General features: G+C 40.3%; 1 protein-coding gene across 2 annotated transcripts in view; it reads right to left on the bottom strand.

Annotated features, from left to right (window-relative positions):
• Window positions 1-11,585, bottom strand: part of C31H21orf91 (chromosome 31 C21orf91 homolog) — a 33,418-nt gene extending 21,833 nt beyond the window's left edge. Inside the window, exons 1-2 of one of the 2 annotated variants that reach the window (XM_043892834.1) lie at window positions 11,475-11,585; window positions 10,080-10,213 (exon numbers count right to left, since the gene is read on the bottom strand). In XM_043892834.1, coding sequence (XP_043748769.1) covers window positions 10,080-10,206 — 127 coding nt within the window. In that variant the 5' untranslated portion in view covers window positions 10,207-10,213; window positions 11,475-11,585. Of the gene's footprint in view, window positions 1-10,079; window positions 10,214-11,172; window positions 11,305-11,474 lie in introns of those variants that run through there. The other variant, XM_043892833.1, reaches the window with a different exon arrangement.
• Between the last annotated feature and the right edge of the window lie 427 nt (window positions 11,586-12,012).

The raw sequence follows: 12,012 nt of genomic DNA, 5'->3' as shown, positions 1-12,012 counted from the left end.
CTGGATTAGAATGATTTAAATTCATTCTAACTAGAACTGTGACAACATTTTGATAATTTTGCCATGTTACTCAGCCACTTGGATTTCAATTACTTGTTACATTTTCCACATTAACACCTTATTTGAAATTCACAATTAGTGTTACTATTCTTTATAAGGTAGAAATTAAATATAAGATGCTGCAAAAGTACCTTTGAACATCTAAAGTGCTATATAAAGTTATGCTGTCTTAGCACCTGCTTCTTCTCTTTCTAGGAAGTATTCCTAGATGAACAAAAGGGAGATAGCGTGCAATTCCAGGACTGGTGCTGATAATTTCACTTTAGTTTGTACTGTCTGCCTCCACTTACTCAGAACCTACTCTCTCTTGAGAGGAAGATGAATCAGACTAAGTATGTTAGCCTCTGTTACTTGAACGGCTGGAAGGATGGAGAGCAGGTCAGAACACTGCCTCCTGACGAGCTGACACCTGTATGATTCTGCAGCAAATGTCAGTCTGCAGCTCAGCCTCCTTGTGTCTTCTGGGCAGCAAGACTGTCTTGTGTGTGTCTCTTCTTCCCAGTCCTTCCCTCTTCTCTGATGATTGAATCTACATTTTCTTGACAGACTATTTAGATTACAACCTATATGGAGACTGTATCATCCTACTCTCTTAGGTCATGAAAAAGGTCTACTTTTGGATATTCCACCAAATGTGTATTAATCAAACAGCATCACAAGTAAAAATAGCTTTTAAAAAGCAAGCACTTCTCGGGACCTAAATTTCGTTCCTTGCCTAACCATTCACATTGGTGTAATTCATCTGTAATTTTGCCTAGAAGTTACTTAGTATCTCTGAGATTTCTTAGGAGTTCATGTAATTTTCATTGGAAGCAGAAATGATTTAGGCACTTGGACTTCTGCGGTCAGGTTTGGACTTCCAAGCTGTGTGATTCTAGATTAGCTTCCCAGACTCTCTCCTTACCTCCCTCATTTATCAAATTGGGATAACCTATCTCATATAGCTGTATTAAGAACGAAATAATGCATGTGAAACACAGAATAGCTGATAAATACCTATTATTTAGATAAGTCACTTACCTAAAAGTGTAAATCCCTTAAGTATTTGACAGCTGGACTAGCTTCTCCCAACTAGAGAGTGATTATTTCATTTCTTCCTGAGTAGAGAAATTTGTCTTTGTTTTCTTTCTTCACAGGCAGTATTATTTTGTATGCAACAGAAAAATTCCCCTTTATTTCTGGGCAGCTAATTTCTCTTTATCAGCTTTCTAGTAACAGTTATTATAAAATTATTTCAGTAATGAAAAGTGTATCCCTTTACTGAGAATAGATAATTCTGAGCTAACAATTAAAAGATTTCCAATCTGGATTTAATTTGTTTCTGGATAACTCATAAAACATTTCTTTTCATCTCTGCCAACACACTGGGTGGAAATGAATTATGAATTTGAATCAGAATGTCATTTTTATCTATTGTAACAAATGCTTTATTTATAATCATGGTGTTTCTATTAATAAGATATGCTGGATAGTAACGTACTGTTTCTTTGTTTTCAACTTTAAGTCACTGATTTAAAGAGTGTACTTTTATCACAGACTTAACAAGCACTCCAGATCATCAAATACCTTGAAGGGGTCATCATGATGAGCAAACACCACTCTGCTGAGGTGTTCGGAATAATAGAGTTGCAGCATGTAAATGAATGTAGAAATTCCCACTCTAAGCATAGTCCTGTTTAAGACTTCTTGCTCTGTAGAGAAAAAATACTATCTGTTTTCTATCCTCCTGATTGCAAAAAAAAAAAAAACACAGATATCGCTGTTAATATTATTTGCTACATTTTTCTTTTGAATATAATACAAAGTTCTATTAGTAAGAGTCACAAAGCTTTTAGGAGACTCTAGAAAGATCTCAGACAATTCTGTGGAAGGGCAGAAAAATAACAGAAGAGTTTCACTATGGGCAAGATTAAGGGAAAAACAGAAAAAAAAAAAAGACAGTCCTCTACAGTTTCCTTTAGGCTAATGCACTCATCAATCGAATATTTCAAACACTCATTCATAACTTCTGGCCAATCCTCATGCTACTGCTAATTATATACTAGTAAATAAAGGAGGCTCAAACCCAAGTCCTTATGGAGCTAGAAATGGAGGAGGGTGAGCACAAATAAACAAAGAAATAACCCAATAGTTACAGCAACAAATTAAAGCAAGTGCCATGAAGAAAAGGGTGCTACTAGCAGGAAAAGCACATGGGGTTGACAGTGCTGCTGGGGGGCAGGGAAGGCTGCTCTGAGAAATATTAATAACTTTAAAAAACTAGGGCAGGCAGGTTTTGCTGTGGCACCACCTCTCAAGTATTTCAGCCAGGCATGTATCTGTTCACCTTTTCCATAGTTCACTTCCAACCCCAACATTTTCTGTTGTAGGAATGGAAGGGGAATTTGCTTATTTATTTATTCATTCATTTTGAAAAGAAATATATGTAGTATAGGAGAATACTTTACCTTTAGACATGCAGTGTGAAGCACTTACGGGCTATACAAGTGAGGATGCCCACACATGAGCTGCATACGCAGATGTGCAGTTTACGGGTGGGGAGAGACACTCTGCAGCTTCATTCTGAGCATCAGGAGCAAACCAATCTGAGCACCACTGCTTATATAGCCAAGTATTCTTGGAACAAACGGCAACAACTGGAGTTCAGCCTTCTGAATTAGATTCTGGCACAATCATTTCAAGATTAAGAAATGAAAGTACAAAATTTGAGAACCAGTATGACACAATGAACTTAGGTATCTTGCCAAGAAAATCCAACTAGTAAGTGGCAGAGTCAAGATTCAAGGCCAGGTCTGAGTCCAGGGCCCACATGGAGCAGAAGGAAAGCAGTGGCAGATGTACCCAGCTGTAGAAAAGCAATCTTCCCTGGAAAGGTGAAAGAAAATTAGAGATACCAAGGGAACATTTCATGCAGAGATGGGCTCAATAAAGGACAGAAATGGTATGGACCTAACAGAAGCAGAAGATATTAAGAAGAGGTGGCAAGAATACACAGAAGAACTATACAAAAAAGATCTTTACGACCCAGATAATCACAATGGTGTGACCACTCACCTAGAGCCAGACATCCTGGAATGTGAAGTCAAGTGGGCCTTAGGAAGCATCACTATGAACAAAGCTAGTGGAGGTGATGGAATTCCAGTTGACCTATTTCAAATGCTACATGATGATGCTGTGAAAGTGCTGCACTCAGTATGCTAGCAGATTTGGAAAATTCAGAAGTGGCCAGAGGACTGGAAAAGATCAGTTTTCATTCCAATCCCAAAGAAAGGCAATGCCAAAGAATACTCAAATGACTGCACAATTGCACTCATCTCACATGCTAGTAAAGTAATGCTCAAAATTCTCCAAGCCAGGCTTCAACAGTACGTGAACCATGAACTTCCAGATGTTCAAGCTGGATTTAGAAAAGGCAGAGGAACCAGAGATCAAATTGCCAACATCTGCTGGATCATCGAAAAAGCAAGAGAATTCCAGAAAAATATCTATTTCTGCTTTATTGACCATGCCAAAGCCTTTGACTGCGTGAACCAACAAACTCTGAAAAATTCTGAAAGAGATGGGAATACCAGACCAGTTGACCTGCCTCTTGAGAAATCTGTATACAGGTCAGTAAGCAACAGTTAGAATTGAACATGGAACAACAGACTGATGCCAAATAGGGAAAGGAATTCCATCAAGGCTGCATATTGTCACCCTGCTTATTTAACTTATATTCAGAGTACATCATGAGAAACGCTGGGCTGGATGAAGCACAAGCTGGAATCAAAATTGCTGGGAGAAATATCAATAACCTCAGATATGCAGATGACACCACTCTTATGGCAGAAAGCAAGGAACAACTAAAGAGCCTTTGATGAAAGTGAAAGAGGAGAGTGAAAAAGTTGGCTTAAAACTCAGCACTCAGAAAACTAAGATCATGGCATCTGGTCTCATCACTTCATGGCAAATAGATGGGGAAACAATGGAAACAGTGACAGGCTTTACTTTTTGGGCTCCAAAATCACTGCTGATGGTGACTGCAGCCATGAAATTAAAAGATGCTTACTCCTTGGGAGAAAAGTTATGACCAACCTAGACGGCATATTAAAAAGCAGAGACATCACTTTGTCAACAAAGGTCTGTCTAGTTAAGACTATGGATTTTTCCAGTAGTCATGTATGGATGTGAGGGTTGGACTATAAAGAAAGCTGAGCGCTGAAGCATTGATGCTTTTGGACTGTGGTGTTGGAAAAGACTCTTGGGAGTCTTTTGGACTGCAAGGAGACCCAACCAGTCCATCTTAAAGGAAATCAGTCCTGAATATTCATTGGAAGGACTGATGCTGAAACTCCCAATACTTTTGGCACTTGATGCGAAGAGCTGACTTATTCGAAAAGATCCAGATGCTGGGAAAGATTGAAGGCAGGAGGAGAAGGGGACGACAGAGGATGAGATGGTTGGATGGCATCACTGACTCAATGGACATGAGTTTGAGTAAACTCCGGGAGTTGGGGATGGACAAGGAAGCCTGGTGTGCTGTGGTCCATGGGGTTGCAAAGAGTCGGACATGACTGAGCAACTGAACTGAACTGGAAAGGTATGAGGAATTACCATGTCAAGAAGAGAGGCTGAGAGAAAGCAGGGTAAGTTTATAGTATCTAACATATGTATAATGAGCAGTAGTATTAACCATTATATTTTATGTCCTGAGATGGGTCAGAAACTTGAAAATTCTCATAGCTTTTTTGCAACAAATTCACATGAGATCTGGCTGTATGCCGATCCTCAGAATACAAAGCTTCCTTTGTAAAAATCCATTCCATTTCAAACTCCTGGGTTAGAAGAATCACGGGACCTTTACTTGTTGGTCTTAGTTGTAGCTCAAATAGTTTGCTTTCAACATGGTAACCTTCAATTACTAGAAAGGCCTCTCTGTTGCTCATCTTGTTAGGTGGACACTCAACATCTTTTGTCCCTTTCTTTGTAAAGTACTGATTTCATTTGGAGCAGCTTCTCTTCAAAGGGCAGTGAAACGTATAACAAATTGTTAAGGAGGACTTTAGGAAAAGCTCCTTTATAGATTCAGGAGAGACGGCTACCATGTACCTTTTGTCAGATGCCCCTTCTATTCTGTCTGAGAATAAGGAAGCAATGACTGGAGTTCCGGCAGCCATCCTGGCTCATGAGACGACTGATGATGGCAAATATGTGTTAAAGAAAGTGGATTAGTAAAACAGAAGCAGCTTGAGTCTTTCTGATCATGGTGCTACCAAACAGACTCCAGAATCAACTTCTTTTACTATGAGATATGTAAATATCCATCCTGTATTATTTCATCATTATTATTTGGATTTTCTGTTACATACAGCCTGACCTAATTTCTAATGGGTATATCTTTCCAACCAAAATTCGTTTATGATCTCAATTTTAAGTTCATCCTAAACTTTAGAATTAGAAAGTTTGAAGTTAAAAAGGGAAAAAGTTGGGAGTAACTAAAACGAGGCCATCATAAAATTAGGACAGGGAAAAGAATCTGGAACCTGGCTCCTCAGATATGGCTTGTTAGCTTACTAGATGTGGCTAGCCTAGCTTTATCTTTTTAAAAAAATATTCTATAAAGTTATCACCAATTAAACCAACAGTTTCACTTCCACCCCTCCTAACTCCTGTCCAAATAAAGAGGTTTTACTGCTAGAGCCATTTTAAGTGTTCAAATTTAAAGTGACATTAAAAGGCGGTTAAAAAATTAATTCTTCATCTGTACTTCTAAGTATAAAGACAGCTAAGCTAAACTCAAAAGTCACTCAGGCTTTATATTTAAAAGTGCTCTTTTAGCTAATAGCAAGCCATGATGTTTGTCATTATGAGAAGCAAGAGAAAGAGGTTAATGCCAAATGGAGTTAGCAACATACAGCCTCCCTATCACAAGTAAAGTGGTGGGCCTTTACTCAAGTGGAAAGATGCTGACGTGTTAGAAACAAGACAAAGGGAAGAGCTGCTGACAGGCTCTGAGTAGTTAATAATCAGTCCCGACTTCCCAGCTAAATCAGGGATTTAATATGAGATTCAAACTGCTCCCTGACTACTGGCCATGGGAACAACGTTTTGGTCAAAGACTCAGAGAATCAAGGAAAAATGAGATTAAAACTGAGCACTGGGTTCACCAGTGCCTTAACTAAGAGCAAACATCTACAGACTTCTTGCTGAAAAGATTATTAAAGATCTGAATTTGGGTCTGTTTCTAAAAAAGTTCCCAGAAGGTTCAACCAATTAGGGGAGAATGAAGTCTGAGATGGATTTTACAGTCTAGGATGGACTAGTAATTATATGAAATGCTTACTTAATCAACTAGCAAGATCAACTCACACTGAAAACTTTGGCATAAGAGGAATTGATCTCTGTCTTATAAAAAGCTCCTCTTCACTGAATAAAAAGGAAGTCAATTATTAGAGGAGGAAGGTAAAAATACTAAGGGTTTCCCTGGAGGCTCGGACAGTAAAAAAGCTGCCTGCAATGCAGGAGACCTGGGTTTGATCCTTGGTCAGGATGAACACCTGGAGAAGGGAATGGCTACCCACCCACTCCAGTATTCTTGCCTGGAGAATCCCAGAGACAGAGGAGCCTGGCGGGTTAGTCCATGGGGTTGTACAGAGTCAGACACGACTGAATGACTAACACATTCATACACAAAAATACTAATTATTCGCACAGTATTTTGGCACAAAATGAAAACTGATACTATGAAGTAACAGACTGTAGCTCTGGATCTCCCCCACCCCCTCACCTTTAGTTTCATTTCTGACTGTGCTATATTACAGCTGAGTTTCATGACTGGCTCCTGACTACCCTGGGCTACCTTCTTCCCAGCCTTAATAGCCTAGGGAATGGTAGTCAGTAAAGAACTTTAGAAAAATTTGAGTACCATGAACTATGATGCACGTTAGTGTATTTGATTATACATGCATAAAATGTTTATAGTGTCTTGGCGCCAAGGACAGGTCATAAGTATTAAGAAGTTTATGCATCTTTCTCTTACTCCTAGAAGTAGACAAGTAATTCCAATGGTGAATTATGTGTCCCTCCCCACCCCTTGCCCAAATCAATTTCCTTAAAGAGTATTTTTTAGGTTCTTGAAGTATATCACCTCTGGTTTGAAAGTATATAAAAATGTAGGTACTCATTTCTTTGTAAGTACTGCAAAGACACAGAAAAAAGGCAACTTACAGCCATGCTCAGAATATGAAATCTTTCCTACAAGATTTAATTTTTTTCTTTCTTCTTTCATTTTCATTTTATAAATATATGTATGCCCACAGTTTAAAAAATATGATAAGCTTAATTTTGATTTTATGCAAGCAACATTTGATTAGGCTAGTTTTGATCTGACATAAGCTACAATCCAGAAGGTTTAAGATATTAATATTTTTGTTTACTATTAATCTGTAGACTCAAAAAATTCTTAACTAGAAAATTTTTAACTAGGTGAAAGAAGAATAGAAGGCTTTAGAGCAAACTTGGCAGTTAGAAAGCTAAGAAACCAAATGAGGGCAACATTACCACACTACAGAAAGGTTATACCAAAAGTAGGAAAGTTAAATGCCCTACTTTTTAAAGTCCCACTTACTTACCTAACATTTATTGATTGGTACTGTGCTTAGAATTTGGTAGGGGACAAAAATGTTCAAAAACATTTTAAAAGGTTTACTGACATAAACAAAGAATATAACTTGTTTCACCTTTTTTTTCATTGACTTTTAAAAAACCTGTATACTGATATAAAAATTGAAATTTTGTGGCATTCAGGGTTCTCATTTCCCTTCTTTTCCCCTAAGATTAAAAAAAATAATCTCATATTAAAATGGCTATACTGCAGAAGTTCATCATTGTGTTAAATATGAAATGTATTATATTTGTGAGACTTAGGAATTGACTTCAGATAAGTTGAGAAGAAAATTTAATTCTAAAGTAATTTTCCCTAGGAAAGTTTAACTGGCATTTAAAAATGTCAATTATATTTAATTTTATATTTAATTTATATTTAAAAATATAAAACCTTGAGTGTATGTAGAACATAAAAAGAAACAGTTCTAATTCAAATTGAGAATTATTTTTGTCTTTTAAGTTAAAGATAAGTATATTTCAACAATGTAGGGCTTATGACAAGCTTATACACTGAGATAGATTTATCAGAGATGAAATATTTATAAGGATGGTACCTGAGAAATATCTGTATATTGTCTATACAGTGATGAAGAATCAGTTCAAAGGCATTAAAAAAAAAACAAAACTAGAAAAGCTAATATGAAAGTTTAGGTTTCTTCAGAAAAATCTGATCACAGCATGAACACCCCTAATGGTAATGTAGCAGGAAACACTGGCTAGGAAAAGTTGGCTGGCCGAATATCAAGGACAGCAATTACGATTCAGGAAAATAGGTTTCTAATATTACCCCATTAACTAAAATAACCATTGACAGTAGATCAATGGAATTAAAAGGACATATACTAGAACTAGATGCCAGGCTTCCATAGTCATTCATTGCTGAGCAACTTCAAACTTCAAAGTGCAGTTTCTAGGTCTTGTAAGTTAGGCTCCATCAACCTTAAAATGGATAATAGTAGCCATCACAGAGCTATTTTGAGTTGAATAACATAATCCATATAAGGTGCTTAGTGCAGGGCCTGGCACGAAATAACAGCCTGCCATCACCACCAGAGCCACCCTGAACAGTCCCACAACCTGATTGTCAGTTTTCCTCAACGTAAACACAACTTTGGGCTGAGTCATTTCCAATGTCTCTGTCCATCTAGAACCAAAATTTACAATGAAAAAGAATATACAGGGCCAATATTGTTTTACGCATTTTATGCAATCCACAGGAAATCCATGTTCTCCCATAGATTATCATGTTTAGCAACTACACTTCTGAGAGTACAATGGCAAAACTGTCACAACCAGTATCTTAAATGGAAAACGAATGTCATATAATTAACTCTACATGTTTTTAATAGTCATATTCATAGTTATAATTTTGACTTTTACTACAGAGTATCTAAATATATTAATTTGGTGCCTACAACAATTTATGAAAAACAAGTCTTAAGAGGAATCTCAAGGTAGATAACCCCCTTTTTTTTTCAAATGGAAAGAACATTTGTTATCTCCTACTTAATAAACAGAACCAGTAAAGAAATTAATCTTTAGATTAAAATCTAACAAAAGCTCTCTACTGGTATGTTACAATTCAAAATTCAAATGGCAGACAAACTTATCAGCAGAATATTAAGATCCTTTTTTGTGTAACATAAATATTTAAAAAAATCAGAATTTATCAAGGTAACATCAAGATAAGGAAACATACCCCACATGTTTCTTGGAGGCAAACTACTGATACCCACAGACACATTAGCTGTGCATCAACCTAAATACTTTAATAATAGAGATTTAAAAAAAAGTATTTGGAGAACTCATTTGTGTACTGTTAGAGATACTACTGAGAAATTTTAAAAGCCTTTTTAGTTTAAAAATTATTAAAGGTGTGTGTTATCACTGACAAGTTATCTAAAAATTTTAAAATGTGTTTCAGATAATAAGAGCACTGGAGAAAAAAATTATAGCTCACCTCAATTATGTACTAGCACGGTATGGCCAAAACAACAAAATTACATTTGGCTATCAATGTAAATGTTTGGTTATGTTAGTTCTTAAATATTAAAACAAAACACAGATCTGTTAAAATCTGACAATCCAATAAGCTCTCAAAACAGAAAAGTTTAGCAGTCAATACTCATTTTTCATTTTTATATTAGTAAAACCGAGTTAATACTGTGGGAGTCAAAAAAAAAAACAAGTTTCTCTTAAATTCATAGCTGTGCTACCTTCAGTTTCATTTCCAGAAACCCTTATCTTTAACAGATTTCCACTTGACACAATTTACAATCATTCAAGAAACTTTAGTTTTACCTTATAACCAGAGTTCAGCATGAAGTAGTTCTGTAAAGTTCACGGCATAAAATCAATCTATCCTGTGTCCTTACCGTCAATATTTAGCTCAAAACAAACGTGGCAGAAGGAGAGTGTTTCTTTGTCTGTTCCCAGTTTACAAACACTGCAGATGTTGTCATCATTCAAATCAATGCTTACAAACTGCTCCTCTTCGTTCATAGTGCCCCTATTAAGAAACAGAAAAAGAAAGTTACACAATTTCAAGAACTTGTCATCACGGCAAAAAAGTAGGAACTTCTAGGAAAGAGAAGGATGCTTTTCAGTTTATCTCAGGCAACAGCCTCTCGAAACAAGCATCGCCACACTAACACTTTTACTGTGCAAGGACACAAAGCTAGTATAAAACTTAAAAGTCCAGCCGCAAGTCACACTATGCCCAAGCGCCTTTTTTGGTCCTGTGTTGTATTTAGTTGAGAGGAACTGATGAAGAGCAGTTTTCGGGGATTCTAGACCGCTTCCATCCCCGACCAGGCGCAGAAAGAGCTTAGCAGCGCGGCCTGTTCCGCTACCGGGGTCTGTCAACCTACTTAACGCTGTTGAAGGGAGGGCGAGCGAGGCGCTCGGGACACAGCTCTCCTTACTTCATTGTGGGAACCTTAGATGCGTCTCGCTAGCTCGGCGTAGCGAGGTGTGCTATTCCAGGTCTGAGGCGGGCAAAATGCACGTGGAAAAAGTGAACACTAGGGCGGGGGTCCGGCCGCGTCCCTGGCATCCGCACGGGAGGTCGGGCAGCGGCTCAGCGGAGCGGCTCGGGCACGGCCGGAGAAACCGGGATGGCCAAGCCCGGCCGGGGCAGGGGCGGGGGGGGGGGGGTGTCCCAGAGAGCCCAGCCGGCGGGAGCTTCGCGTCCCCTCGCCCCGGGGCTTCCTCCCACCCCGGCAGAAGGCGTTCGAGAGCTCCAGCAGCCGGTCCGTCCGGACTCAGCGCTTCGGGGAGCCTGGTTCCCGCCCGGCCTCCGGCGTTTGGGGGCGCCCGCCCGCCCCTCAGGGTGCCGCGTCCTTCTCCCCGACTGTCCGTCGGGGCGTCCCGCGCGCAACAGAGACCGGGGCCGCGGGGCTGAGGGCTAAGGCGGCGGGACCGCGGGGTCGGGGACCAGGGCGCGGGCGGGGGGAGCGGGAGCTTTACCGTCCGGGTTCGCGCGCCGCCACAGCCGCCGCCGATGCGCGCGGCTCGGGCTCCTCACTATTGTTTCCGGCCGCAGACGAGCAGCCAGCCCGCGCGGCCCCGCCCCCTCCCGGGGGCCCCGCCCCCTCCCGCCGGTGCCATCCTTCCAAGGCTCTGAGGGGAGAACGGCGGGGCGGCGCGGAGGGCGAGGCCGCGCGCTCGATCGCCGGCCGCCAACCCCCGCAGCTCCCGGGCTGCACCGACGCCGCGGCCTCGGCTCGGATTTCCTCCTGATCCCGCGTCTCCTGGCCCGTGTCTCTCACCGTTTGGTGGAAGGTGGCTCCTCACACGCCCCTCCTCGAGGCAAGTAGATAGAGGAGTCCGTTATCACCTCCCCCTTTAGCGTAGGGAAACTACTGCCTCCGGGCGGGGGCCGCGTGGGCCGCAAAGTGACGAGGCCGGGGGACACGGCCAGAGATACGCGGGGAGGACTTTGGGTGAACTCGCTAGGCCGAGGCAAAATAGTATCGCTGAACTTTGAGTTAGGTGCTGGTTGACGAGTTTAATGGGAGAAAAGTTTGTGTTTCAAGTTTTCATCATTTAGGGGTAATTTCAAATGCAGAAGCTTTATTTTTTAAGATTGTTGTAGAAATGGGGCGCCCCTCCACTGTAATATGGCGCATTCCTAACACGCCTACGAGGATAATCCCGGAGCCCCACCTCTTATTTTAGGTTCCGCCCCTTTAAAAAACGGAGGTACTCAAGATCTCTTTTGCCCACTTTGCTTGCTGTTATGATTCATGTAGCACTTTGACTTACATTTTCTATTGTAAGACTCACAACAGCTTAGAAAAGAGAAGC

Source organism: Cervus elaphus, chromosome 31, assembly GCF_910594005.1.
Source record: "Cervus elaphus chromosome 31, mCerEla1.1, whole genome shotgun sequence".
Lineage (NCBI taxonomy): Eukaryota > Metazoa > Chordata > Mammalia > Artiodactyla > Cervidae > Cervus > Cervus elaphus.
This window is presented reverse-complemented; position numbering and strand designations above follow the sequence as displayed.